Genomic DNA, 27570 nt, shown 5'->3' with positions numbered 1-27570 from the left:
GATGGCTGGGTCAGAGGACAAGTAAGGTCCAAGGTAAGTATGGAAGAAGCTGCCAGATGCCCCTCCTGCACCTTCACCAGCGGTGTACTCAAGGGCTCTTTCGCCCAGCCCTGCCATCAGAGGAAGTGGTCTGCCTTTTGGATTCTGACAGATGAGCAATGGCGTTGCAACCTCATTATCACGTGCGTTTTCTCTTATGACAAACATCTTTCCTGTGTTTGTCATTTAGATGTCTTTTTCTATGAAGGATCTCTTCGTATCCTTTGGTCCTTTTTAATATTTATTTATTTGGGCTGCACCAGGTCTTAGTTGCGGCACATGGGATCTTAGTTGCGGCATGAGGACTTCTTAGTTGCGGCATGTGGGATCTAGTTCCCCAACCAGGGATTGAACCCCAGCCCCCTGCATTGGGAGCACGGAGTCTTACCCACTGGGCCACTAGGGAATTCTCTCCTTTGCTCTTTTTTATTTGTCTTTTTCTTTTACATTTCTAGGAGCACTCTGTACATGAGGAAGACAGTCCTAGTCTATACTTTGTGTTGTGACTTTGCTTATGGTGATTTTTGCCCTAAATTACTTTATGTGTCTGGATTTTTAATCATGATTAGAAAAACCTTTCCCCACTGCAAAGTTTTAAAGGAAGTCACTCACGCATTCTTCAATATTTTAATGCTTTTTTAATCTTATTTATTTTTATCGTGGTGACATACACATAACGTGATATTCACTATTTTAACCATTTTCAGTGTTTCAGTTCAGCAGCATCAAGTACATTCGCATTGTTGTGCAACCATCGCCATCCATTTCCAGAACCTTTTCATCATTTCATGGTTTCTTTTTTAAAATGTTAATTCTTTGATCCATTCAAAATGTATAATACTGCTGTACCGTGTGGGTAAACCGTGGACCCAACTTTATCTTTTACTAAATGGTTATCATGTTGTCTCAACATCATTTATTTAAAAAGCCCATCTTCATTTGATTTTATCAAGCCCATTTTATTTTTTTATTTATTAAAAAAATTTTTTTATTTTATATTGAAGTAAGTAGAGTTTATTTATTTATTTATATTTATTTATTTACTTATTTCTGGCTGCGTTGGGTCTTCGTTGCTGTGCGCAGGCTTTCTCTAGTTGCAGTGAGAGGGTCCTGCTCTTCGTTGCGGAGCACGGGCTCTAGGCGCGTGGGCTTCAGTAGTTGTGGCACGTTGGCTCAGTAGTTGTGGCTCGCGGGCTCTAGAGTGCAGGCTCAGTAGTTGTGGTGCATGGGCTTAGTTGCTCCGCAGCATGTGGGATTTTCCTGGACCAGGGATCAAACCCGTGTCCCCTGCATTGGCAGGCAGATTCTTAACCACTGCACCACCAGGGAAGCCCCGGGGTAAGTTGAGTTGCTTAACAATGTTGTATTGGTTTCAGGTGTACAGAAAAGTAATTCAGTTATACATACCCATGTATCCTTTTTCAAATTCTTTTCCCATTTAGGTTATTACAGAGTACTGAGCAGAGTTCCATGTGCTGTACAGTAGGTCTTTGTTGGTTATCTATTTTATTTTTTATTTTATTTTTCAAAATATTTATTTAGTTAGTTAGTTGGCTGTGCTGGATCTTAGTTGCAGCATGCAGGATCTAGTTCCCTGACCAGGGATTGAACCCAGGCCCCCTGCATTGGGAGCACAGAGTCTTAACCACTGGACCACCACAGAAGTCCCTGGTTATCTATTTTATTTTATTTTTTTAAACATTTTTAAAAATTTACTTTTTATTTATTTTTGGCTGCGTTGGGTCTTTGTTGCTGCATGCGGGCTTTCTCTAGTTGCTGTGAGCAGAGGTTACTCTTCGTTGTGGTGTGCGGGCTTCTCATTGTGGTGGCTTCTCTTGTTGCGGAGCACAAGCTCTAGGCGCGTGGGCTTCAGTAGTTGTGGCATGGGCTCAGTAGTTGTGGCGCACGGGCTTAGTTGCTCCGTGGCATGTGGGATCTTCCAGACCAGGGCTCAAACCCGTGTTCCCTGCATTGGCAGGCGGATTCTTAACCACTGCGCCACCAGGGAAGCCCCTGGTTATCTATTTTAAATATAGCAGTGTGTACACGTCAGTCCCAAACACCCAATCGTTCCCTCCCCAGCTCCTTCCCCCCTGCCTCCCGTAACCATAAGTTCCTTCTCTAAGTCTGTGAGTCTGTTTCTGTTTTGTAAATAAGTTTGTTTCCCAAGCCCATTTTACAGTCGAGGAAACTAAGTGAACCGATGTGAACGGCTCCAGCACAGGTGTGATCTCTCTCTCCCGGGTCCACCTAATGCAGCCTCTCCAGGCCCCACTTTCATGGTGTTGATGAGACTATTTAGACAGTGCTCTTAGCAACCAAAGGTTATATGAAGAGACTGCAGTCCAGTTAGGGAAACGAGGACACTGAGGAGAGAGTCAATTACCCTGATCACTCACTGTGGTGTCCTGCTGAGAGGGCCACAAAGCAACAGCCTCTGAGGACAGAGGGTGTGGGCTAAGGGAAGGGGAAACACCTTTCAAATTCCGGCTCTGAAAACATCCTGGAGAGACGGGCTACCGCTGCTGCCGCTGTGTTTATTGGCAGCTGCTCCTGTTGAGGCCGGTGGCAAGCTCCAGCATGCCTGGTTGCCCCACGAGGCCAGGGCGCCCCAGGAGAGCAGGTTGCTCAGAAGGAAGCCCACCCGTGGTACCGACTGCAAACGCAAGACCCGCAAACCTCTCGGCACTTTCTCCCATTCCCTGAGGGGCCTGAGAGGGTGGGAGGCCTGCCCCCCTCTCCCAGAGCCTCCGCATTTTTCCCTGTTCTCTACTCAGAACTCAGACTTGTGGCCTCATTATTATTCCTGAGAAGGATCCAGGAACCGTCCAGGGGCTTGGCCTCCCACCCAAGCGCTGGGGAGGGGGAGTGGGCCAGGCCGTGTGACCGGACGGGTCACCTCCCCAGCTTTGTCCTCCGTCTGCAGCGCGTGGAGGCGCTCCTCTCCCGGGGTGGCCCTGACCTGAGGCCGGGGCACCATGCTGGTTCTGCCTTTGCTGGGTCTGTTTTCCCGTGGCAACCATCAGCTGGGCCTTAGGTGGGCACTGTTCCAGGGGTCTTGGACCCCTAGACATAGAGGCTATGGGTTGAAGCCATTTATCACCATTTTGTGTTGTTCTCTTTCCAATAGAAGAGAAATAGTTCTCTTTACTCATATCTTGGTCAAGACAGGAAATCAAAAGATAGGGGAGCCTATCAGGAGGGGACTCCAGGTGCCCTTTCCTCATTTGTGGGGCCGGCCTACCCCGCAGACAGGGAGGTGTGTGTGTCCCTGGACCCATCTCCTCTTGTGATAAGACCACTAGACCGTCCCCAGACACGGGCTTCCGCTGCGACCACTCCTGGGGAGGGCGGGGTCTCCGAGGGCCCTGGTGAGGCTAAGGGATGCGCGGGGGTGGGCGGTGGGGTGTTTAGGGTTAGGGTTAGGGGAGGCCAACTGGAGAATACGGATGTGGAGTCCAAACAGGAGCCTGCCCTTCCCCAGAGCTGAGAGAGGGCGAGCTCGAGGGAGAATGGGGGTGCTCCCGGCTCGGTTCGACGTATGGGGACGACTGCCGCCACGTGTGGGGCGGAGCGCACGCCGGGGCCGCCACCAAGCAGCGCGCACTGCACCTGCGGTCATAGGTACCGCCAGCCCGCCTTGCACAGGTGGGCGCGGGGGCGGAGCCTCCGGGTGGTAGGAACCTTGGGGCGGGGCGTCGGCGCGCGTCGGCGGGCGGTGCCTCGGGTGGGCGGTGCGCTGGCGCGCGCGCGGCGGGTGGGCGGGGGCGGTGCGCGCGGTGGGCGGGGCGGCGTGACGCGCGCCGACGCCGATCCCGGAAGCGGTGTCAGATGCTGGGGAGCCGGGCGGGCGGGCTGGCGGCGGGCGGCGGGCGGCGGGGGGACTTGTTGTTCTTCGCGAAGTCCGAGCCGGAGCGCGCGGCGGAGGCGGTGGCCGACGGGGAGCGCGAGAGTGAGCGCGAGCGCGAGGAGAGCGCGTGCCCGCGAGGAGCCGCCGCGCGCCCGCGCCCCCCGCGCGACGCCAGGTGAGGAGCTGCCGGGCAGGGCTGGGCCAGGGGCCTGGGGCCGGGGGGCCGGGCGGGGGGCGCCAGCCGCTGAGTCACGGCCCCCTCGGACCCGTGACCAAATTGGGCCGGACCCCGGGACCCCTACCCGGCTGGCGCACCTGCCGCCAGGTGTCCCGTCCCGAGCGCGCCGCGCGGGCTGGGGGCCTTCCTTCTGGGGAGGGGGAGCGCGCCCCCGACCCCCGACCCCCACCCCGTGTCCGGAGGCGGCGGGCGCAGGGCGGGCCGGGAGAGGGCCGGGTGGGGAGCGCGGCGTTCCGGCGGGCCCGGTGCCCCCTCCCGGCTCGCCCCACCTGTTTTGCTCTCAGGCCCCGGAGATAAACTCCGGGGGAAGCGGGGGCCACGTGCCGGGGAGCGCGTGGCGACCGGGGCGACTCGGGCCTCGCGCACCTGGGCGCTGCCCGGCTCGGCCGCGCGGTCCCGCCCCGGCGGCGCTCAGGCCCGGCCTGCGCTGCACGCGCCGGGGTCCCCACCGCGCCGAGGGTGGTCAGGGCGAGGAGAAGGGGCCTCGCCGACCAGGTCGCGGTCCGAGCAGCCGACCTGCCGGGGTTCACGGAGGGAGGCCTCGGTGTGGGAGCTTGGGGTGGGGAGGGGGACGGCGAACGCGTCACTTCCCGAACCCCATGGCTCGCGGCTCATTTTTCTCTGTGAATGGGGGTCTCCATCCCTTCTAACTGGAAATGCGGGTCCTTCGGTGCCTCTTCCGAGTTCAGGACACAGATGATGTGTCAGTAGTCTGCCTGCTTCCACACACCTTCTCCGGAACCCGGGAGGGAGGGAAGTGTTGGGCTCTGGCCCCGGGTCTGCGTTGGAAAAGCACATCGCTTTGCCCTCCGTCTCCTGTCTCCCGTTGTAGTATCCTCACGCGCCACGTGTCCTGGAGTCTTCACCCAAGCGGCACTTGCCCACTTTCTGCCCACCTTCCCGGAGCACTCGGTGTTCGGGTTGCTGGAAGTCCCCTGATCCCTTTCGTGTGTTAATGATTACGCTCTTGTTTACCTTCCCCACGGCCCTGGTAGCCCAGGCAGAAGTGAGATCTTCCCCCTAACAGTTCATTCAGAGTTGACCAGCACTCACCACCCCCTTGCCAGGTGCCTGGCCTCACTCGGGGAGCTCCCGCGACTCGCGTGCCCACACCCAGCCCATGGTGACAGATCAGTGGCTCCCCCGCAGTGTGGCTTGGCGGCCCCACTGCCCTCCCCTTGCCCCTTGATTGGCATTGGCGAGGTTTTGCCCGCACAGCGGTTGCTGCACAGGTGTCTTAATGAAGTACGGCTGTGTGCCATGTGTGCCGTCTCTGGAGCCCGGTCTCCAAGCCTGATGTCTTCAGGGGATGGCGCTTTTTAAAAAAGTGTTTGTCTAAACGGGTGGGAGGGCCTGGGAAGCTGAAGGTGGGCTGTGCCATGGGTGGGGCACACCTGCAGCTTGTTGCATCCTGGATGGTTGACACCTTTCTGAGAACTTCTCTCCCTGGGTCCAGTAGGAATGTTTGATTGAGTCTGAGCTCGGTAGAGGGTGTCTGCTCTTATGACTTAAAGCTAGATCTCTCGCTATTCCAAAATAAAACATTTATTAACTCAGAACCACAAGTGAGGCTTCTCCCCAGAGCGCATTTGCCTCTTGTGCTCGAGCATAGCTGGCCTTTAAGGGCTGGCTTCCAAGTTCAGCATCGCTCACTTTCAAGGTGGTTGCTAAAAATGGGAGTTGAATCGAGGCTACTGGGGAAGTCGGCTCCGGGGCTTGCTGCGTTCCAGCCCTTTCTCCAGCCCTGCAGCTGAGGCTGCCTCCGAGCGAGCCAGGTCATTTTCCGGACCATTCTTTGTCCACCGCGGTGCGTTCTTTCACTCTGGGCTCTGCCATAGCTGCAGAGTTTGTTTACAATCTCGGGCAACCTAGAATTCCTGCCCGTGTGCTGGCTGTTCCCGAGTCTAAAGGTTTCTGGATGGACTTTCTGGATGTCGGGTCCAGTCCACACGGGAAATGGAGCCCCGGCCAGCTGGGAGCGTCCTCTGTGTAGCTGCTCCTCAGAGCAGTAAACAGTGACTCACGCTCCCCTCTGCTCCCCGCCTCCCTGTTCTCTGCTAATGGAAGATGCGTTGCTCCGGTATTTACTTTTGCTTTTTATAAGTCACAGACTCGTCATGTTTCCTCTTTCTTACAGTTCCAGGAAATTGAAAGTGTCATCTTAAAATTGTAGGATTTTAGAGCAGGTAGAAATGAACCTGTGTGGTCTCAGTCTACACACACACATACACACACACACACACACACACTCCATTTTATGTGAGGAAACTGAGCCCCGAGCCTCCTCGCCTGCCTGTGGGGCGGGGTCCCGTGTCCGGGGTCTGTGCAGCACCTGCCTGCTTTTCTGCGCTGCCCGTCTGGGTGCCCTGGGCCAGGGGGCAGAGAGGAGACGGGGTGGAAGCCGCCCCAGGCCCCCTCGCTTCAGTGCAGTGCTAACACACCTGCTTATGCAGCAGACCTTTCACCTGCCAGGAGTTGGGGGAGCAGGTAGGTAAGAGGGTCCCCTGCTCTCCATCCAGCGAGGGAGGCAGGGCTTGGACAGAACGACCAGGTCTTGGGCTCAGCCCTCGATGTGTGCTCAGGAGGGGGCACCCACCTACCACAGGGAGGGCAGGGGAGTCTTTCCGGTGATGCCAGGGTTGGGGGAGGGGAGGGCAGGGGGCTCGGAAGTGGGAGGGTACCCAGCACAGATTTGGCGGGGGGGGAGGCCTGGCACGGCAACAGGTGGTCAGGAGAGAGTCGGACTCGGGAGGGACTCTGGGCAGGGGGGCTCCCTCTGCCTGCTCGGGGGGCTGCATCTGAGGGACCGAGATACGAATCCAGACGAGATGCAGGGGGCCTGAGCCCAGGCGGTGCTGTAGGGCCGGAGCATCTACAGGGTGATGCAGGCCGAGCCTAGCAGGTGGGCATGGAAGGAGAGGTGAGGCCTGGGGGGCCATCATCACCTGAGCTGGAGACCCAGGAGGAGGGCAGGTGTGGAGAGAGGGTGAGCCTCCGGGGCCCGTGCAGGCTGTGGGTTCTCCAGGGGCATCCGTGGCTGGACTTGGAGGTTGGGCTGCTTGGAGCCCTGCATGGCACAGCTGGGCTGGGGGAGAACAGAAGCCAGAGGGGGACCCCCCGGGGGCTTGAGGGGAGCAGGGCCTGGCCTGAAGCTGGGTGGCAGGAGCAGAGGGGCACGGGGCGTGGCGGGTGCGGGGCAGCGTTCGGCCTGCTGTCAGCCCAGCAGCTGCCTGAGTCACCTCTGGACGTAGCCAGGATGACACAGCTTCCTCGGGCTGCAAAGGCAAGGTGACCAGACGTCCTCCGAGGCAGGCAGACAGTCACGTCTTGCCGGAGGGCGGCCAGCCAGGGCCAGCCTGGAGGCCAGGTGCGGGCCGGGCTGGTGGGGTGCTCGTAGAGGTGCGGCAGGACACACACCCCGTCTCGGGGAGCTGGGGCCGGGCGGTGGGAGCCCTTCTGGTTCTGGGACCTGTCTTCGGCTTGTTTGTTCGTGGGATGAGTCGATATGTGCTTGTTTGGCAGATAGGTGCCCGCCGTGCGGCCAGCCAGAGGGGCATTCGGCCTGGGGTCTCTCGTGAGAAGGTCCCCAGCCCCCAGAGCGGGGGCAGCCGCGTCACGGTGGCTTCTGGCTTTGGGGTTTGCTCTCGGCTGTGGGAGTGGGAACCTGCCCTCCCTCCTCTGACCTGACACCCTCGAGGCCTGGGAATGGAAGGGCTGCTCTGTCCGCTTGTCTTGGGCTGAGGGGCACGGCACGGGCTGGACAGGAGCAGTGTTTCGGGGGCCCACCCTGCTCGGTATCAGAGACGCGGCTTCTCATGCTCAAGCTCACGATCTGGGCAAGCGGGCTAGTCGTCCAGTCTAGGCGAGAATCTGAAACTCTAAACCCTCCTTTGCTCCTAGGTAATCTAAAGCCGGGGCTGTTCGGGTGGGTCAGTGCTCCTGTCAGCCGCTGGCTTCCCTGATGGAGAAAATGTCCCCCGGGCCCTGGACCCTGGCCCAGCCCCACGAGGGCCGGAGCGCACTGGGGAGGGCCAGGCCGTGAGTCACCTCAGGAGCTAGGTCACAACTGAGGAAGGGATTTGCGAGAGGGAAGGTAAGAAGTGATCCTGGCCCAGGCTCACCTGCCTTCTGGAAGATCAGTCCTGAACTGTCAGACCTGGCCTACCTGCCCTGCCCTGTTCCTAATGGGCCCGGAAGGGGAGGGACACCCCAGCTCCCGAAGGTCCTCCAAACTCTGCGGTCACCTGAATTGCCTCCATCTAGGCTGCTGGGGTTCCCTTTTCCTAGAGAGGAAGCCCTCTTCCGTGTTCAGCTGTACGTGAGAATGGAGTTTCCGGCTTTGGGTTGAAAACCAGCCTTAGTTAGGCTGACGGTCTCCTGGAAGGTGCTCTAGGGTAGAAGTGCTGGCTGCGCGCCGTCTGGCCCAGCAGCTCCTTCAGGGCTTGGGGAGGGGGCGAGCGGGGGGCAGCCCCGCCATCCGGCTCCCAGTCTAGCGCTGGCCACCGAGCTTCGGGGGTGACCCCGCCAGGACGAGCCCGAGGGCTCTCTGCACGTGGCGTCGCCAGCTTCCGTTACTCGGCGGCTGGGACGCAGTGCCCGGGCGTCCTTGTGCGGGGCTGTTGGAGAGGCGTGTGGGGTGACCAGGCTCCGACGCGGCAGCGCTGGCACTGAGCACCCCTGCCCATGCCCGGCTGCTGTCTCCCACCCCAGCCGGCTTCCAGCCGGGTTCCAGCCGAGTCCCAGAGACCAGTCCGTCCTGTGTGAGCTCTGAGGCCCATGAGGTTGCCTGATGTTCCGTGGTTCACAAATACCCTTTTAGGGCGGTTGTTTCAAAACCAGTCGTTTTATAAACTCTTCTTCAGACGTACAAAACTCTTCTCCGAACCTCTTTCCAAGAGCGAGCTGTTGTTTTTCTGAAGTCTGAAGTGACGTGAGGTCAATACTTTGTGTGTTTTGGGTGTTGGGCGAGAGGTGAGTAACCGTGCCGCTCCTACCCCTGCACCGAGTCCGCAGCAGGGCCCCTGCCCCGGGCCTGCAGCCCTGACTCTGGTGTGAGCCCGTCGGGCAGGCACCGGGCCGGGAGGAGCAGGTCCCTGAGGAGGGGGCAGAAGCCAAGGCAGTGGGGTCACGATGCTGAGCAGGGCGCTGGGTGTCTGCTCCCGCCCCGGACTTGCCACCTTTCCCCAGGGCGGGGTGCTGGTACAGGCCCTGCAGCCCGGGGGGTTGAGAGCGCGGCCCTCGGCCGGAGTGTCTCGCGGCGTCACCTGCGTGGCCCAGCTGAGGACGTTTGGCACTGGGGCCCTTGGTTCTGATCTCCTCGTTTTTCAGAAGGGAAGATCGAGACCCACAGAGAGAAGGGGGTCTGCCTCGTCACCCCCAGCGGTGACCGGCCCCTCGGCTCCATGTTTACGCGCGTTTGCGCCATCTGCTCGGACGCAGAAGGCCTGAGAACTGGGGAAAGCTCCGAGGTCAGACCCCGGCCGGGACCCCAGCCGGACCGCTCTCCCCCGTCTCTGCCGAGGCTCCTCGCCCGTGGTCCTGGGCCCCAGTAGCCCGGGTGGTGGACGAGGTGGGCTCAGAGCCGGTGGACGTGGCCTGAGGGTCTGCCCGGGCAACCTTGACCTGGTGGACAGGGGCGCCTGACGCTCGTGGGACCTGTGCAGAGGGCAGGGGGCCGAGCCCACTGGGTGCTGAGGCCCAGGCCTCCTATGTACATGCTGGGAATGGGCGACCCACCAGGTAGTGTCACGGTGGGCAGGTCCCCAGGGGAGGTGTCCCTGCCCTGAAGGTGCCCGGGTCCCGGCCAGGCCGGTACGTTACTGAGGGTCTGCTCGGGGTCCGAGCGGAGGGCCCGAGGCCCCCCCCCCCCCCCCCCCGCCCTTCCTTTTCCCACCGGGTGGGAGCTGGTCCGGGTGGGTGGGCGGGGCCTCAGTCTGTGGGAATGTGAGCCCAGCTCTGTAAACAGCTGGTGACTCACCGCCCAGCTATGCCCTGGCGTGCTGGGAGCGAGCTGGAATGATAGCGGCTCCTCCTCGCTCAACGTGGAGAAGTTTCTCATGGCCTCCCAGCCGCCTGGCCCACCAGCCCTCCCGGTGGCTTCTCCAGCCCAGCGTTGACCCCTGCACCGGAGGGAGGGGTGGCCCGTGGGGCACTCTGGGGTCTCCCCGGACGCCAGGGGTCAAGCCACCGTCAGGAAGCAGCTCTTACTTCCCTACTAGGATTGCCCCGAGTAGCGGCTGCATGTCTGTCTTAGCACACATGTAGCTGCGAGGAGCACAGAGGGGCACGGCTCCCCCCGGAGGCCATACTGGCCCTGCTGCCGTCCTGCTCTCCCGCACCAGCGCCCTGGAGAGTGGCTGTGTTGCGGGGGGCGACCAGGGGTCCACAGGCCTGGGTGCTGAGACCCTCTGGTGGTGAAGGGTGGCGGGCCGCGGAGGCAGGGTGGGTGGGTGGAGGGTCCAGGCAGTGCTACAGCGAGGGTCTCAGGGCTGCAGGGCAAGGCCGTCCACCCAGGTCTCCCTCACCTTGAGATGGAGGCTTTGCTGTGGCTCCACCTCTGGCCCCAAGACCGTCCTTGGGTGTTTCTCTGACGTTCTCTCTGCTCAGTTCACCTCGTCTGGCATTCGGAACTTGGGGGGCAGACCCTGACCCTGTAAGCTGGCAACACGGTGCACCAGCGAGTCGGGCCGGCTCCTCCCCATGCCTTCCCCAGCCGCAGGCACGAGGGGCCTGCTTGTTGCCCCACAACCTGTGCTGTCTGCTCAGCCTGCCCCAAGCCATTGTTGCTGTGGGCTTCTCTGTTTCCATGACGACCATCAGGGGTTGGCTACGTCCCAAGGTCGCCATGGCAACTATCAGAGGGGAATCATGCTTGGGATGCTTTGGCTGGCTTTTTCATGAATGATTAGAATGTGTGACACAATGCAGACGCGAAAACGAGAAGGGCGGGCGGAGGGGGCTGGCGGGCGGCAGGCGGTGGCAGAGACGGCTCCCGCCAGACGGTCAGTGAGCTCTGGAGGCGGTGGCTCCCACCTCCCCTGGTCGCAGGCTGGCTGGCGTAGGGAGCCCCCGCCCACGCTCTGGGCCTCAGGTCATGGCTGTGGGGCAGCCTAGGTGAAGGCGGTGATGTCACAGCTGCAGTGCCCTTGGCGGAGGTAGGTCTGCTGGGGAGGGTGGGGCCTGGCCAGGGCGGGCGCGGGGCTCCCCCCACCCGTAATTGGGGTGAGCTCAGCAAGCCAGGGGCTCCCCACCTGGCCTCTCGGGGGGCCAGGTGGGCCCAGAGTGATGAGGTCTTGCCAGGGCAGGGGCTGTCCCTGGGTCCAGTGGCGATTCACAGGGGCTAGGTGTGGCCTTTCGGGAGGGGGCTTTGCTGCCGCGCACTTGGACCCCTGAACGTGGCGTCCTGCCACAGGTGCAAACGTCTAGCTCGGGGCCGGAGGCAGAGCAGGAAGCAGCCGCTGCTTCTGCCCGGTGCCAGCCCACGGCGCTGGCGCTCATGGCCCAGGCCCAGTGGGTGGGGGCAGCGTGGGACAGCCGTGTGGCTGCCAGGCCCCAGACAAGGTGCGTGCAGGCCACTCTGCGGGCCGCTGCTGGAGTTGGGGGTGTGGCCAGGTGTCCTCCCGGGCCCCCTGGGCAGCGGCTCAGGCCCAGCCGGGGTGCCCCTGCTTTCAGGGTGCTGCGACTGGACAGTGCAGAGCGGGGAGCTGAGCCTCCTCGGGGCCTCGCTGCAGGGGGTCGTCCCTGCTTTGGGTCACCTGTGACCGCAGCTTGCCCTGTGCCCAGCCAGGAACTCATCACACTCGCTTCTGTGCTCTGTGATTTTCAGTTACCATTTCCAAGCGGTTCTGTCCGGGTGACTGTACCCAGGTTATGACGACTAATCCCAAAGCGAACAAGGCGTTGAAGGTAAGGGGGTGGGATGGGCACAGGCCCGAGAAGGTCCCTCCCGGCCCCCGAAGCCCCTGTCCCAGGACCGCCCTAGAGTTGAGGAAGGAAGTCTGTCACCGGGTGTGGGGAGGGGCCGTGGGCTGGAGGAAGTACCTTTGGGAGAAGTGATGCCAGAGTCGGGGGCTGTGGCCTCGGGAGACGCCGGCTCTGGCGTCTGGGGGTGGAGGGGTGGGTGCCTGCCGGCCAGGACGTACTTATCAGCCCAGCCCCGGACGTGGGCAGGATGGCGTCTGGTCCCGCAGAGCCCCTGGTGGGGTGCCCGCGAGCGGGTGCTGCAGCTCCGGGCCTGGCGCCGTGAGTCCGCGCCAGGTGCTGCCTCCCTGGGGCTGGCCGTTTCCCCGCTTAGGAGCAGAGCTGGGTCTGGCCAGAGTCGGCTCTCTGTGCATCTGTGGGCTGTGCGCTTCCAGGCCCCTCCTGGGGTCCCGCTGGGTCCATGTAGCCTCGTCCCACCGGCCTTGGCGGGACCTAACGGGCCTGAGGGGTGCAGGAGGAGGGCTTGCCGTCAGCCCCGCACCAGGCACTGGAGAGTCCGGGGGCGGCACGGCCGGGCCGTGGCCTCGTGGGGTTTGGGTGACGGAGGGCGACCGGCTCTCGGCCGGGCGTGGCCAACGGCCCCCCTCAGGGGACACCCTGCCCCGTACCGCGTGCACGCTGCTGGGCGACCCCGCGGCGCCCGTCCCGTTCCCGGGGTGGAGGGCGGGCCGGCCTGGGGCGCAGAGGGGAAGGGAGCCGAGCCCTCGCGCTCGCGGCCTGTGTTGCCGTCCCCGCCCTGACCATGCGCTGCGGCCCCACAGGTCAAGAAGGAGGCGGGCGAGAACGCCCCGGTGCTCAGCGACGATGAGCTGGTGTCCATGTCGGTGCGGGAGCTGAACCAGCACCTGCGTGGCCTCACCAAGGAGGAGGTGGTCCGCCTGAAGCAGCGGCGCCGCACGCTCAAGAACCGCGGCTACGCGGCCAGCTGCCGCATCAAGCGCGTGACGCAGAAGGAGGAGCTGGAGCGGCAGCGCGTGGAGCTACAGCGGGAGGTGGAGAAGCTGGCCCGGGAGAACAGCAGCATGAAGCTCGAGCTGGACGCCCTGCGCTCCAAGTACGAGGCCCTGCAGACCTTCGCCCGCACCGTGGCCCGCGGCCCCGTCACGCCCACCAAGGTGGCCACCACCAGCGTCATCACCATCGTCAAGTCCGCCGACCTCTCCTCCAGCTCCGTGCCCTTCTCGGCCGCCTCCTAGTGCCTGGCTGAGGGGCGGGGCCCCGGGGTGCCGGTCGAGGGTCCCATGGGGAGCAGACCCCTTCACACCGGAGTCAAATCGCGGACCCGTGCCGGGCTCGGGCCGTGGCTGGAAAAGAGGAGGATCCCGAGAGCCCGAGTGCCAGCTGCTCTGCACACGCACGCGCCCACGCGCCCTGCCTTCCCCTGGGCCCTGCCGCCTCGCCCAGGGCTGTTGCCAGGGCTCTGTCTTGCGCTGGGGGAGTTGGGATGTGTGGAGGGAAGGTCCTTGGGAGGTTCCTGGCCAGACGTCTTCCGCCCCTCCCACGAGCAGCACGTCCGTCCCCTGCTCGGCCCCCCAGCCGGGGCAGGACCCCCTCACCGCCCTGACTGCCCTTGGGTGCCCCAGGAGGAACCGTGCCCCAAGGGGTCCGAACACCCCGGGATCCTGCTTCAGCCTCAGCCAGAGGCCTGTGCCCCGTGAGCGGGTGGAGGAAGGGCTGCATGTGCGTGAGAGCGTGTACGAGCCTGTACACACGAGTGTGTGCAAGCACGTGTGCACGTGGACCTGTCCTCCCGTCAGTGTGCCAGTAGCTCTGGGGGCCTTGGGGAGCGGCTTGTTAATGGGGCTCGGGCGAGCCTTGGGTTTTCCCCTCTGTGTCGGGTGACCTAGGGCTGGTCCCCGTCGAGGAGTAGCAGCCGCCTGGCCGGGGAGGGGCGCCCTGGGGCGGGCGGGCACGTTCTGTGTGGAACAGGCGTGAAGGTGGCGGCGGCAGCCGCAGGCGCGGGCCGCGGAGCTGGGCAGTGGCGCCCGTGGTCCTGCCTGTGGGTCCTGCTGCTGGAGGAGATGAGAGCAGGGAGAAGGGTGGGGTTGGAGAAGGAGGAGTGTGGATGGTGGGGGGAGGTGACGATGGGGGCGGCACTGGGCTGGAAAGGTGGCAAGGACCAGCTGCCGGGAGTGCTGGGACGGGAGTGCCCGGACGGTCTGTCGGCAGAGGACACGGGGACTCTGCAACCTTGGTGCTTAATCATTGCCTGGACCCTTCACCCGCTCTTCCTTTCTGGCACTCGGAGCCACTGATGACTGGGGGGGCCTTTGCTGGGGTGTCCTTTCCCAGAGAGCCGCTGCGGGGCTTCTCACGTGGCTAGGCAGGGGCCGCCCCTTCCTGCCCAACCTGGGAAGATGCCGGGGCCGAGGGGCAGGCGGCCGGTCCCGAGCCCACCACAGGCCAGAAGCCCTGGGCTCCAGCTCGTGGTTTCCTCTTGGCTTGCCTCCCACCATTTAGTAAGCCCCCCAGCAAGCTGCAAAGCCCCTGCGCAGGGTGCCAGCCGCCCCGGGAGGAGTGGGGGGAGGGGGGAGGGCGCCAAGGGCTACAGACAGAAAGCGTCCCCCTGTCCTGGGAGAAGGCGCAGGGTCTGGGGCGTCTGGGTCCTTCCAGAGCCACGGCCGGTGTGTAAAGAAGCTGTTGATACCATAGCCATGGTAGGTAATCCACATTGGATATCAATAAGGACCATGGGGATATTTAAAAGAGAGAAAAGTATATATATATATAAAATTATATACACATTTTATCGTACAGATTTTCATACCTTTTCTTCCTATTTGATACTGTAAGCCTCTCTAGGGCAGAGCTGCCTGGGAGTGTGGGTGGGAGTAGGACCACCGCCCGCACCTGGCTTCTCAAGTTGGCCGCTCGCCGCCCACCGCTGCCCTTGGGCCGCGCCCCAGCCGGGTGCCCCACGGGGCGGGCGGGCAGGCGGGCGGCCTGGGCTCTCCGAGCACCCGATCCCGCAGCCTCCACTGCCCGGGACCAGGCCTGGGAGACCAGCGTGATCCCTCCCCCTCCTCTCAGAGCGTTGAAATTTCATTGTCACAGTTTTAATATATGGATTTTTTAATTTAAGAAAACAGGCACAGCCCCCTGGCTGGGGGGGCTGGTTTCCCGTCCCCCGTGCTTCCGGCTCTCTCGCCGTCCGGGCGACAGGGCCCTGCGTAAGCCCCGCTCCCGTTTCCCGCACCTCTGGCCACTCAGCAGTTTCATTTCAATATTTATTTTTGTGCTGCTTTTATCATGATATAAATTATTGAGAAGAGACCCTATGTCGTGGCCCCTGTGGTGTGACGTGCGGCCCACGCCCGCCCGTCCCCTCCCGGCCACACCTAATTTATTGCTGTACATCTCTGCCGTGACGCTTTTGTACCTTTCAATAAAGAGTTTTCTGGTTTCACGTTGTCTTGCTGCACGGTTGGTGCTTTGGGCCAACCCTCCCTCCTTCCCCGGCCCGGAGGGCTGTGGGCCGCTGCATGCGCCGCCCCCCCCCCATCCTAGCCCCCGTGGCTGTAGCCCCCCTGGGGGCGGGGTCACCGTCGGATGCTGCTCGTGAGTGGGTCTCCAGGGCTGCGCGAGGAGGGCTCAGGCAGGTGGAGGCAGGCGGGCTCCCTTTCTGAGTGGTGGGTGGAGTTCCCGAGGCCCCTACTGCCCTGATCAGGAGCCCCTGTCGGTGGACGCGGCCCCCCCCTTCCCCGGGCGGCTCTCTTGGCTGGGGCTCTAAGGTGAGCTCGCAGCGGGTGGGAGAGATGGGGTCTGCCTGGGTCCGGGGGCAAAGCCAGTAAGCAGACTCTGCTGAAAGCCAGAGCCAGGGGCCCGGCCAACCTGGGCCTGCTGGCGGGGGAGGGGGTGCCCTGTCCTCGGGATGCTGCCCCCTTCTTACCCCACTGACCTTGGAGGGTCAGGTGGGTCAGCACTTGGCCTTGGCCTCTGAAGGAGGGTCAAGCTTGCAAGGAGGTGTGCTGCTTGTTGGGGGTTCTGAACGCTGGCAGCCCTCCCGCCCCACCTCTGCCGGGCTGACCAGGGTGGCACCTTGTAACCAAGGGCCTGTGCTTCAGCGCCAGCCACTGGGCTTGAGCCCCACCCCCAGCTTCCGTGTGGCCTCCGCCGGCTCCTTCCCCCCAAGTCCCCGAGCTCCCTTCTGTGGAATCAGGTGCGGGGACGGACGCACTCGGCACGGCGCGGTCACTGTCACCCCGAGCTGCTCGCTCGCTGTCTTCCCCCAGCTGAGCAGACCCCCGCAGCAGCCCCGGGAGAGCCCGCACCCCGGCCTGCTGCTCCCGGGAGCCCCCTGGGTGTGTCCCTGAGACCAGAGCTGGCAGCAGCCTCTGGGTGCAGGCTGGGGAGGCACAGACCCTGACCGGCTCTGGGCTCCAGGGAGGTTGTTAAAGGGTTCCTGCCCCCAGGCCGCTCAGCTGCTCTGGGGGCCGCCACCCTGCGGCTTGGACCGCTGGGGCCATTTCACAGGTGAGAACACCGAAGCCAGAGCATGTGGGTGAGACAACCGGCCTCCGTGGCCACCCCTGGCCCCACGCAGTGCGGCCTGGAATCCGGAGCCAGGTTTTTGTCAGAGACGGAGAGGTGGCCCGCGGTCCCCTCCTCGGAGCACCCACGCTTCCCCGTCAGCAGGGCCAGGCCCGTGAGGCCGGCAGCCCCTCTGACCTGCTCTGAGGCTCTGTTCCACCTGCAGGTGTGTTGTCCTCACTGCTTGACTTTGTTACGTCAGAAGAGCCTGGCCACGGGCAGAGGGGCCTGTGGGGCTGGGACCAGTGGGCAAGCAGCCCCTCTTGCCAGCTCCGTGACCTCAGCCAAGTGGCTCAACCTCCCTGGGCCCCGGCCACCCGCCCGGGGCTGTCGTGAGGATTGTGTGTGTGTGGCATTGCTGGCCCGGTCCTTGGCACACGGCGGGTGCTCCCAGAGCGCCAGGCCCGCCTGAGAGCACCCCAGGACCGCACGCTGTGTCGGGGTCTCCGGAAGGCGGCCCTGGCCCACATGCCCTCTGGGTACACAGCCTTGGGCAACTCAGGCCCCAAAGCAGGGCGCCTCCAGACGAGGGCCTTGGGGCAGCACCGCCTCCCCTGGCTCACTGCAGGGCCTCTGCCCTGCAGCCTCCAGAAAACCTCCCTCCTGGGTCAGCGGGTCTCTGGGGGCCCCGTGGCCGCTCACAAACCAGCTGACAGACGTGGGGGCCCGAGCTGGGCCTGCCAGCCGCAGAGTGCGCGGTAAGGCAGATGGGGGGCCTCCCAGCTGGCGGCAGGGAGGAGGCCGGCCTATCTTATCAGGCAGCCGGGCTGGGCCCTGGGAGAGGCCGCGGGCCTTGAGTCCCGTGCCCCAGGCCCAGGGAACAAGGGGACAGGGGTGACCCCACTCTGCCCTGGAAACCGTAGGCTGGTTCCGGCCCTGCTGAGTCTCTCTGAGACCCTCAGCGCCTTTCCCTCTCTCCCTGGGTGACGTGGGAGCCAGCGGCCGGGAGGCGTGGGAGGTCGTGGCTGGGTGGTGCCCGGGCCTTCCTGCCGCAGCGCTGCCAGCTCCGCACGCCTGCCCGCGGGCGCACCACCCGGCACCTTTCCCCGGCTCCCGCCCCACCCTACTGAGCGCCCCAGACACACTGGACGGACCAAGGCTCACAACCCGCTGCCGCCCCCTCCCCACGCGGGGCCCCCCAACGTCCAGGGCCCACCCTCATTCCCCCTGTCCTGTTCCACCTCCTGGGTCCCAGGCTCCCGGGCACCAGCCCCCTCCTCGGGCGGGGCTGGCACCGGGCCTTGAACTGGGGAAGCCAAGGCTCCGGACCGCACAGCCGTGCGCACGGCGGGGCAAGCCGTTCCGGCTCTAGTCCGAGCTTGTCGCCTGCCCGCTCTCAGCTGCTACTGTGGCCCGCGGCCCCAGAGTGGACGGGGGCCCTCCCCGCTGCACCCAGACTTCGCACGATGGGTCTCATCTGTCCGCCTCACTGTGGTCCATTCATTAGGGCACTGACCCTGCAGGAACACAGGCCACTAGAATCACTAGAAAACCGAGGCTGTTTAGGCATAAATAAGTGCAGTTCACCAGGAAGCCAGAGCCGTCCACCGGTGGCCCCGGCCCCTCCCAGACTCCCAGCAGCCGCACCGGCCCTTCCTCCACGGGGCCACCCCACCCCCTGCACTCTGCGGAGCCCTCCCGCCTGCAAGCCCCGCAGCTCCGGGCTGCCCAGCCCTGCCCGGGGGCTGTCCATCCAGGGAGGCCACCTGAGCCGACGGCCGAGTGAGCCTGGCAGGTCCCTGGGCTTGTCAGGTAGGCTCAGGTGCCCTCTTCTGAGGCCGAGGGCCCACCAGGCGATGGTGCGGCCCCGGGGCGCCTGGCAGGGCTACCAAGCGACCCGCTCCGCTGGCCAGAGGCGGGATGGGCAGTGGGCTCCACGGGCCTAGCAGGAGGCTCCCAGGAGAGGCCTGACCTTTGGCAAGACGGTCGGTGGGTGAGGGGCCCTGTCCTTTCCCAGCGGCCTGGACCACTGACCCCAGCCAGGCGGCCGCTGACCTCGGGGCCCCCCTACATCTCCTCCGCGGGGATCAGCATCCTCTTCTCCACGTTGCGGCTCTTCCTGCCCCCGCCGCAGCCACCATCCATGCCAGGGTGGGTGCTGGGCAAGGGGTCCCTGCCCTGGCCGGGTCCCGGGGCCTCGTGCGTGGCCTGCTGCGTGTACTGCTGGTAGGCGGGCGAGAAGTTGTGGATGGCGTCCTGCACGATGTCCTGCGGGCTCACGGTCTCCCTGAGGCCGCTGGAGATGCTCTGCATGGGCGCCGTGGGGGCTGGCGACAGGCAGCGGGTGGGCTGGGGTGCTCCCTGCGCCCCATCATCTCCCCCCGTGCACCCGGACCCCGGGACCTGACCCTGCTCCCCACCAGCCTCGGGGCTGCCCGGGGCCGGGGCTCCTGCATCTCCAGGCCCTGGCTTCGGCCCGCAGAGGGTGACTCCTAGGACCCCAGAATCCCAGCCCAACTTCTCCACCCCAGCCCAGCACTGGGGCTGTCCCAGCCCAGAACCCCTGCCAGGGGTGGCAGAGAGAGACCGCCGTGAGCTGGCCCCCATCTTCTCTCCGCCCTGCTGTGAACCCTTCACACCCTCGGCCACTCCAGGATGACCGGTCCAGGCTCAGGCCACCCCTACCCAAACGGGCCACTCTTTAGGGACACCAGCACCAGCCACCCCTTGGCCTCTCCGGTCAGGCTGGTCCAGGCACCTGGGTATGGTTGCTGGGACCCCCCAGGCTCAGGAGCTGCGCCAACCCCCTATCACCGAGGGACTCTGGGGGGCCCAAACATCAGGTCCAGCCCATCTCACTCAGAGTTCAGCCCGCCTGCCCGCCGGCCTGCCTGGTCTTTTCCCCCGGACCACGTGCACGTGAGGCACCTGTCTGGAGCTTGGGTCCTCCGTGGGGCCATCTCCCTGCCCATCAAGTCGACATTCCCAGGGCCCGTGGGCGAGACGGGGGAGAGGGACATGGTGCTGGGGGACCCGGGGAGGGCGGGGCTGGTCAGGCCCACCTCAGGCCCACCCTGTGATGGTCCGGGTGCACCAGCGCCACCTTCTCCACCCCCGCCCGGGGCTGGCGGGGCCCCGAGTACCTGGCGAGCGCTCTTTCTTCTCCGAGTACACCTGGCAGGTGAAGGCGTAGCGCAGGGCGACGGAGGCAAAGAACATCTCGATACAGATGGCGAGGTTCTGGTAGCCGGCGGCCACCGTGCCGGCCCCCACCCTGCTCCCCTCGATGACCTGGGCCTCAGGGAGGACCCCACACCTCTCCAGGATGGCCAGCAGCATCCCTGGGGGGTGGTGATGGCCACTCAGGTGCCTGCCCCGGACAGGAGGCTGGACTGCAGCCAGCCCCAGCCAAGAGTCCCCCTGAGGCCGGCCTCATGGGCTTGGCGGGGGTCTGCAGGGTCTGAGGTCCAGAGGGGCTGGGAGCCCCCAAAGCCGGGGCCTTGGCACAGCGGACATCCAAGAACTGCCCGAGCGCCTGTCCCGACCTCTCCCTGGCCCCACCCCTCACCGTCCCCTGAGAAGTGGGGGCTGGCGGTGCCCAGAGCCTGGCCCAGGGCCCACCGAGGACAGGGCTCCACCGCCCCCCGCATGGCCTCTCCCCCACACATCGGGCCAGACCTGCCGGGTGGGGAGCCCACCGTCTACCCCCCGCCAGGGGCTTGATGGCCTCCCGCTGAGAGGGCCGCCTGCTGACCCGGCTACAGCTGGGGGATCTCTCTGGGCTCCAGCCCCTGCCTCAGGAGCCCCACCCACCCTGCCAGAAAGAGAGGAAGATGACGGCCTTGATGGTGAGGAACTTGAGGACAGGCTCAAAGGGCTGCAGGAGCTCCCTGGTGGCGAAGTAGAAAAGGAACAGGGCGTAGAGGGCCAGGCTCACGGAGGAGTTGTAGATGAGGGTGACGTAGAGGTAACCGCTGTGGATGCTGGGGGCCAGAGCCAGGGCCGGTGGTGAGGGTGGGCCCACGCCCCCGTGCCCTCCTCACCCTCCAGCCGTGCCATTGGCCTGGGCCCCCAGCCTGGGCACCGGCAGTGGCGCAGACCTGGACCCTCCCTCCAGGGCCTGCAGATGGCACCCTAGGGGAGCGGCAGAGGAGCTGGTTGCAGGGCGTCGCCTCCAGATCAGGGGGGAGCCCTGCTGGCCCTCCCCTCTCTACCCTCCCAGGCACGGAACAGCCCCCTACGTCGTGGACCCACAATCGTGCGTGGGTGCTTCGTGTGCATGTCCACGGTATGAGCATGTGCACATGCTCACTGTGTCTTCCCATGTGAAAGCACGTGTGTCAGCACATGTGCATGTGCGTGTGAGCGTGAGTGCGCGTGTGCACACGTGAGCATGCGTGCGCATGCGCGTGAGGAGTTCGTGTGGACCCAGGGCAGGGGCACGGGCCAGCGCAGAGCTTGGCTCCCTGGGCCCGAGCGCCCTTAAATCCACGCTTGCCCTCCAGTGGCCCTGCTGTGGGGTAGCGCTGGGGAAGGAGCCCATCGCTGCCCGGGCCGCGAAGCCCTGGAGTCCCCAGGGCACATGTGTGACAAGGGTCTGTTTGCCATGGCCTTGCCCCCGGCCCTTTCCCAGGAGGAGGAGGGGGAGGGGATTTGGCCCCTGCTGAGCCCTCTGCTGGGCCCTGCCTACCTCCCCCGTGCCCCCCAGGCCGGGCCCGCCCACCCACTCCCCGCCCGCACGCCAGCCCGGCCTCACTTGAAGTCCCCGTCGTGGTATTTGCCGAACGCCTGCAAGACGATGGTGACCAAGGCCATGATGGGCTTCACAATGCAGAACTGCAACGTGGCCTGGGGGTGGGGGAGGAGAGTGAGGGGACGGGGGAGGGGCCGAGGAACCCCCAGCACACTGGGCGGTGAGGGGCGGTCAGGGGGTGGCTGGGAAGGGCCGGGCACTCACCTGCTTGCAGAAGCGCAGAAACCCGATGGAGTAGGAGATGCCCCGAAGGCAGCAGGTGCCATAGAAGCAGCTGGGCCTGGGGTGAGGGAGTCCCTGAGGTGTGTCCCTGGAGGACACACCCCCAGACTGGCCTGGCTGCCCACCCTGGGCGTAGGGGTGCCTGGTGGGCTCTGGGGAGACACTCACCGGATGGGTTTTCCCCGAATCTCAGCCATGATGGCACTCTCGCCCCCCAGGTACTGGAAACAGAGGCTCAGGAAGCTGTAAATGACAAAGGCTGCAGAGCAGGGGTGTGGGCAGTGAGCCTGGGCGGTCCACGAGGGCACCCGGCCTGCACGAAGGCTCCCTGACCGCTCAGAACTCCTTGGCGCCCATTTCCTGGAAGACGGCTGGGGTTCAGCTCACGCAGCAGGACCCACTCCTCACGGGGGCTCCCGGCCGGGTTCTGGGACCACACGCCATCCCTGGTGGGGGTGGGGCCTGCAGCAGTCACGGCAGCTCTGACGCCCCCCACCCCGTCTAGGGCCCGTTCCCCCCGCAGGCTCTGGGCAGGCCCAGCTGCAGTGTCGCCCCCAGCTTGGGAGCCTGGGAGTCTTGTATCGTTAGCGCCGCTGATCCCGACTGTCCCGCAGGGGCCTCGCTAAGCCAGACTCAGGCCTGGAGGGTGGGGTGCCCCGGGGCAGGCGGGGGGAGTGCAGGCGCCTGGGAGCCCCTCACTCGGCTCCCCCTGCCAGCCCAGCTTGGGGCCGCTCTGGGCCCCGGGGAGCCAGCTGTGCTCACCTTCGTAGCAATCCCGCACGGAGTCAAAGTAGACGTAGTGCTGGTGGCCCCCCAGGAGGAGGAGGCTGAGCCAGGAGTCGAAGGCGTAGATGGGGACGATGAAGAGCAGGCGGATGATGTGGCGCTGCTCGCTGGGGACGGTGTAGGAGCGCAGGTGCAGGTAGATCTGGGCGGGCGGAGCAAGGCAGGCCTGGGGGACATGGCCCACCCGCCACCCAAGCGGGAGGAAGCAGAGCGAACCTCCCTGGGCCCTGCCCTTAGCGGACACTCCGCACTGGGAACGTGCATTCACTCACGTGCTCATTCATTCATTCATTCATTCAACGAGAATTTCCCCTGGGGCAGGGGGATGGGTGGCAGTCACGGCCCCCTCGTGGACACGACTGGTCTGGAGAGCAGTTTGGCATTTTGACACGGAGGCATTAAAAGGGCTGATACCCTTTGACCCTTTCTAGGGATTTATCCCACGGAACAGATTTATTCAGAAACAAAAGTAGGATTTGCGTTCAAGGACGTTCGTTCGTCGTAGGGACACACACGAGACCGAGCACGGTGGTGGGGCCCGTGACCGAGATGCAGCCACGCAGAGGGCTACCCTACAGCCCCGAATCGCCAACGTGGGGAGACGCTCCGATAGAACGCAACCGGTCACGTCAGGATGACAAACCGAGCAGGACCCAGGTGTGTGAAAAAGCAGGGTAAAAATGAAGGGAAAGACATCCCTGGACAAAAGGAAAAGATGGGTGGTTCTCACGTTTATCTGTATGCCTTCCTAGATCGTCCACATTTTCTACGAGGACAAAAAAAAACAGTGACAGGGTCTTTGGAAGGAAGAGGCCCGGGGGGGCCGGGCAAACAGGTAGCTGGCTGTAGTCCCAAGCAACTCTGGGAGGCTTCCCGGAAGAGGTGCCATGAGAGGAGGTGGAGAGAGGGCAGGCAGAAGGCAGGCTGTGTGCAGAGACCCAGCTTCTTAGGGCCCAGCCAGCACGGGGAGTGGCGGGGGCAGCCTGGCGTCAGAGTCAGGCTCCTTATCAGCCACTCCCTCCCCAGCTGGTGCGGCAGAAGGGCACGGCCTGACCAGCTATCAGGAGACGGACTTCTGCTCCTGGGCTGGCACTACCTGGCTGGGGGCCTTGGCAAGCCACTGTTCTCTCTGTCCTTGGTTCCCTGTCTTTAAAGTGAGGGTCCAGTCTCTCTGTCCCATTGGGCTCTGAATGGGTGGGGAGGGTGGGACTCCTCCATGGGAGTGCGGGTGGGGGCGGGGAGGAGGGTGAGGCCTGGGAAGTGCCACCCACGGGGTCTCCATCAGCCCCGTCCAGGCTGTGGGCTGCCCAGGACGCTGGGCTCCAAACACACGTGCCCAGCTGGCACCCAGAATTACAAAAGGTCAGGGCAGGAGACAGAGGACAAAGCCAAGGCCCAGACTGTGGCTGGAACTGGCCTGGACCCAGGGCGTTGGGTGCCCGTCCCCCTTGCTGCTCCTTGTCCCACAAATCACAGCCGACACCAGACCTAAAGCCATTCTGCCACCAGGGAGGAAGGCACGGCTTCCCTGCAGATGCAAATGCACCACCCCCCTGTCCGGTCTACCTGTCCAGATGCTCCAGGGCAGCTTGGTAAGACTCAGGGCAAATGCTGCCTCCTCCAGGAAGGCCTCCCGGATGGCCCCAACAGGAAGGGACCTCCTCTTCCTGCCGCTCTCAGCTGCACCTGGCCCACTAATATACTTGCCGTGTCTCCCTTATATTCTGGTTATTTGAGGCCACACCTGGACACGCACCACACGGCAGGCGGCTCTCACTGAGAGGGTATCTGCCGCCACCGCCCTGCCTCGGAGGCCTCTGGCCACCTGCTTCCCTGCCAGCCAGTCTCCTGACAGCCCCCTGCCCCTGGCTCACCCCGCCAACCCAGTCCCTACGACAATGCCAGCCAAGTCACCCTACGGGGCAGCTCTGCTCTCAGCTCCCCCCCAGCGACAGCCTCCCCCCGCTCCCCAGCAGCCCCGGGCTGAAGGCCGAACTCCCGCGTGATGTCGGAGGCCCCTCCTACGGGTCCCAGGTGCCTCCAGCCCAGGCAGCCCTCTCCCTCCCAGCTCTGCTCGTGTCTCTCCGGTGCAGTCCTGGGCTCCCGAGCCCCTCCGCTGCCTGAGATACGCGGGACCCCACTGCCCAGCCCTGCACTCGGGCACCACCTCCTGTCACCCGCTCCCTGGCTCTTGCTGCCAGGCCTGGCGCCGCTGCGTCGGTGGGCTGCCTGTCTCCCCAGCTCTGGGCCCCTCCAGCCAAGCTCTGACCCTGCTTCCACTCCCGGAGCCTGGTCTCACTCCTCACAGAGCCACGTCCCAGCCTCACCAGCTTTCCCGGGGGATGCTGCACCTCTGGAGGGGAAGGACCTTTCTGCTCCCGGCTGCGTGAGCCTGGGAAAGACCCCGGCCTCTCCCAGCCTCAGTCTTCTCGTCCGTGAAAGGGGACAGTACTGCTGGCCTCAGTGAACAGGCTGAGGGGCCAACGAAATGCCCCGGGGGAAGGGCCTGGCGCCCAGCTGGAGCTCTTCACTCTGCCTGGAAGAGGCCGCCCACCTTCGGGCCCAGCTCTCTCCCTCCCCTGCCCCCTCCCCTGGCCCGATGCTGCCTCCGCGAGCCCCTGGGCCTCTGGCCCGAAGGCCTCCGAGGTCTACACCCAGGCCATCGCTCGTGGACCCACAGCCCCAGTAGGGTCGGCCAGGGCCAGGCTGAGCTGTGGCTCACGGAGAGTGGGTCCCAAGGGAGCGCGCAGGGGAGGGCTCACCTGGTGGCCGGTGAGCACCAGGGCGGTCCACACGAAGACGCCCGAGACGCCGCGGGCCAGCGCCGTGGTGAGGAAGAGCTGGGAGGTGCCCTGGGAGCTGTTCCCCACGCGGTCCACCTGCGGCCTGGCGGGCACGGCCCGTGGGGGGGCTCCCAGGGGCCCCGAGGCATTAGTCATCTGCAGAGGCGAGGCAGGACGCAGATGGGGGAGGAGGGAGGGCAAAGGTGCACCCGGACGCTGGAAGCAGCCCCAGTGCCTGTGAGGGGGAGAGAGCGGGGCAGGGACGGGGAGGCCGTGCTGAGCAGGGCACGCTGGGCTTCGGCCACCGTCCCTCCCGTGGGGGTTCCAGCCCGACCTTGCTGCCCGCTTGCCTGGGCTCTGGGCAGCCCTCTGTGTGCAGGGACCCAGGTCCAAGGCCCGGGCCTGGGCGCCCTCTTCCCCAGGGTCAGCCACCTGGGTGCAGACACCAGCTGCCTGACTGTGTCCTGGGGCAGTCGGTCCCCACCTCTGGTGTCCCGGGCTTGCGGGGAGCCTGCTTTTCAGGGGCCAAAGACATCTGAGAAAGTCGGGGAGCCCCCGGTGCCCTGCCTGCCCGGGGTGGAGTCCGGGAAGCAGGCCAGACTGGCACAGCCGCAGCAGCAGACGGGGTGGGGAGGCGCCCTGCACCCACCGGGCCTGCCTAACCGCCTGGCGCCCAGCTTGGCCAGGGCCCCTGGCCACCCTAGCCCGCTTGCCAGCCCTGGGTGCCCTGTTCTCCAGCTGCTCGTAACCCACTGGGGTGCTGGGCGCCTCCCGCCTCCCTCCAGACCTGGTCACAGGGTCCGGCACCTACCTCTCAGTCAGGAAGCTCCTGGGCCAGTCCTGGGAGGCCCGGCCTCCAGGGAAGCCTGGCTGGTCATTTGTGTGGCCACATGGCCCCCATGGGCAGCCCCAGCAGGGGTGGGACCAGGCTACCTTCTGGAGGCTGGGCCAGGCCTGGGGACGGGCGGCCAGCACTCAACTCCCGGGTGGCCCACCAGAGCCTCTGGCTGCAGGGAGGTGCCCAGGCGGAGGGGAGGAGCGGAGGGCTGTTCCCTCCCCCTTTGACACTCTATCCCTCCCCCGGCTGTTTGCTGAGGCAGCTGGCTCCCAGGAACCTGCCTGCCGCCAGGTGCCCTCACCTGCCTGCGCCAGAAGGCCAGGCAGCTGCTGCCTGGGCCTGAGATGGGGGAGGGGTCTGCGGTGGGCCAGGGTGGGCTGTGTGCGTAATGGGTACGGGCTTCCAGTTGGGGTGATGAAAGTTCTGGAAGGAGATAGAGGTGGCAGTTGCATGACATTGAGGGTGTATTAAGTGCCACTTTAAAACAGGTAAATTTATTATGAGAATTTCACCTTGGTTAAAAAGGCCCCCGTCCCCAAGAGGTGCATTGGAAACATTTCTGTTTTTTTCTGCCAGGGGGCGGGGGGGGGGCGGTGGTGGGGAGGATGGGGTGTGGGTGAGTCACAGACAGGCCACTGGGCTCACCCACCCCCAGGCTCCTGAAGGAGCCGGCAGGGTGGGGGACCTCAGCCGTCTGCCACCCTGGGTACGGGGACTAAGTGCCCACACGGTCCTGTCCTTGGTGCCGCCCGACCCTCCCTGCAGCCCTGGGCCGTGGGGTCAAGGACACTTTCAGAGGTGGGAGTCGGGGGCTCCCACGTGTCCAGGGTCCCCCAAGGGTACAGGAGGGTCTTGGGGGAGGCTGCCAGCCCCTCGGACACACCGCCCCGTTCCCCCACCCCTCCGCCCACACCGCCCCCCTGGGGAGTCCCCCAGACACGCCCTGAGGCCCCCATCCTGACTCAGGTAGAGCCCCGGGACCTGGCCCGACTCCCCTCACGGCCTCCTCCGGTGCCGACTCTCCTCCCGCCTCTCAGATGTCACCTCCTCTCTCTCTTCACCTCTTTAAATTCCACAGGCGCGTCGGGAACCCCGCTCCTTGCTCAGCCCACGCCCAGGGCGCCGGTGTCCTCCGCGTGGGCTCCCACTTGGCCCAGCAGGGCTGGCCGGTGTGGCCTGGCCCTTCTCCAGCCGACAAGGGTTCCTGCGAGCCACGCGCCCGCCCCCGAGCCCCGCCTGCCCACGGCGCCCGGACCTGCGGCGCTGTCCGCTCGGCTGCATTTTACAAACCTGGGGCTCTCCTTCCTTCTCTGGCTTCCTGACCAGGTCGCTCCAGAGGCAGCCCCGGCGCTCAGCCCTTCGCCTGCCCCTGCTCTCTGGCCACCTGGGCACGCCCCTGCACCTCGCTGGGGCTCTGCTTTCTCATCGGCAAACGTGAGTTTAGGGTCTGCCAGCCCCTGCCTGGGGTATGGCATTCAGGTCCCTGCAATCCCTGGGGACCTGGGACAGCACCCCCTTGCCTTCCCCCTAGCCCTAGACCCCAGACCCCGAGCAGGGCCACATACCAGGCGCGGCCGGGCGCAGCAGAGGCCCAGGGTGGGTGAGGTGTGC

The 27570-nt window shown here is 64.6% G+C and overlaps 2 protein-coding genes across 11 annotated transcripts; one reads left to right on the top strand and one right to left on the bottom strand.

The window, feature by feature from the left end:
- The first annotated feature begins 3897 nt into the window (after window positions 1-3897).
- MAFK (MAF bZIP transcription factor K) lies at window positions 3898-15513 on the top strand. 5 transcript variants are annotated; one of them, XM_059898297.1, is made up of 4 exons: window positions 7325-7494; window positions 8028-8220; window positions 11953-12032; window positions 12869-15513. In XM_059898297.1, exons 3-4 carry the CDS (start codon window positions 11997-11999, stop codon window positions 13301-13303), a joined length of 471 nt encoding a protein of 156 aa, XP_059754280.1. In that variant the 5' UTR covers window positions 7325-7494; window positions 8028-8220; window positions 11953-11996; the 3' UTR covers window positions 13304-15513. The 5 variants fall into 5 exon arrangements, with proteins under 5 accessions (XP_059754277.1, XP_059754280.1, XP_059754279.1 ...); XM_059898296.1 differs by having other exon boundaries at window positions 7325-7526; XM_059898294.1 differs by lacking the exons at window positions 7325-7494; window positions 8028-8220 and adding an exon at window positions 3898-4064.
- TMEM184A (transmembrane protein 184A) lies at window positions 15016-26166 on the bottom strand. 6 transcript variants are annotated; one of them, XM_059898290.1, is made up of 10 exons: window positions 25933-26166; window positions 25101-25356; window positions 22315-22480; window positions 21721-21811; window positions 21535-21610; window positions 21334-21425; window positions 20391-20560; window positions 19721-19918; window positions 18612-18904; window positions 15016-18094 (listed from the first exon to the last, which is right to left on the bottom strand). In XM_059898290.1, exons 2-9 carry the CDS (start codon window positions 25275-25277, stop codon window positions 18645-18647), a joined length of 1230 nt encoding a protein of 409 aa, XP_059754273.1. In that variant the 5' UTR covers window positions 25278-25356; window positions 25933-26166; the 3' UTR covers window positions 15016-18094; window positions 18612-18644. The 6 variants fall into 6 exon arrangements, with proteins under 6 accessions (XP_059754273.1, XP_059754275.1, XP_059754271.1 ...); XM_059898292.1 differs by having other exon boundaries at window positions 18633-18904; XM_059898288.1 differs by having other exon boundaries at window positions 15016-18904.
- Window positions 26167-27570: the final 1404 nt, after the last annotated feature.

Source organism: Balaenoptera ricei, chromosome 15, assembly GCF_028023285.1.
Source record: "Balaenoptera ricei isolate mBalRic1 chromosome 15, mBalRic1.hap2, whole genome shotgun sequence".
Lineage (NCBI taxonomy): Eukaryota > Metazoa > Chordata > Mammalia > Artiodactyla > Balaenopteridae > Balaenoptera > Balaenoptera ricei.
Note: the sequence above shows the minus strand (reverse complement) of the source record. Positions and strands in the feature narration are given on the sequence as shown.

What these genes read in the sequence shown, in the direction of transcription:
- TMEM184A (XM_059898288.1), bottom strand. Translation starts at nt 25,277, where the DNA reads ATGACTAATGCCTCGGGGCCCCTGGGAGCCCCCCCACGGGCCGTGCCC. An exon ending in ATTCGGGGAAAACCCATCCG is followed by an intron (nt 21,611 to 21,720) that starts GTGAGTGTCTCC and finishes CCCTCACCCCAG; the next exon opens with GCCCAGCTGCTTCTATGGCA. An exon ending in CTTCCTCTCTTTCTGGCAGG is followed by an intron (nt 19,919 to 20,390) that starts GTGGGTGGGGCT and finishes ACCACCCCCCAG; the next exon opens with GGATGCTGCTGGCCATCCTG.
- MAFK (XM_059898294.1), top strand. Translation starts at nt 11,997, where the DNA reads ATGACGACTAATCCCAAAGCGAACAAGGCGTTGAAG. An exon ending in AAGCGAACAAGGCGTTGAAG is followed by an intron (nt 12,033 to 12,868) that starts GTAAGGGGGTGG and finishes GCGGCCCCACAG; the next exon opens with GTCAAGAAGGAGGCGGGCGA.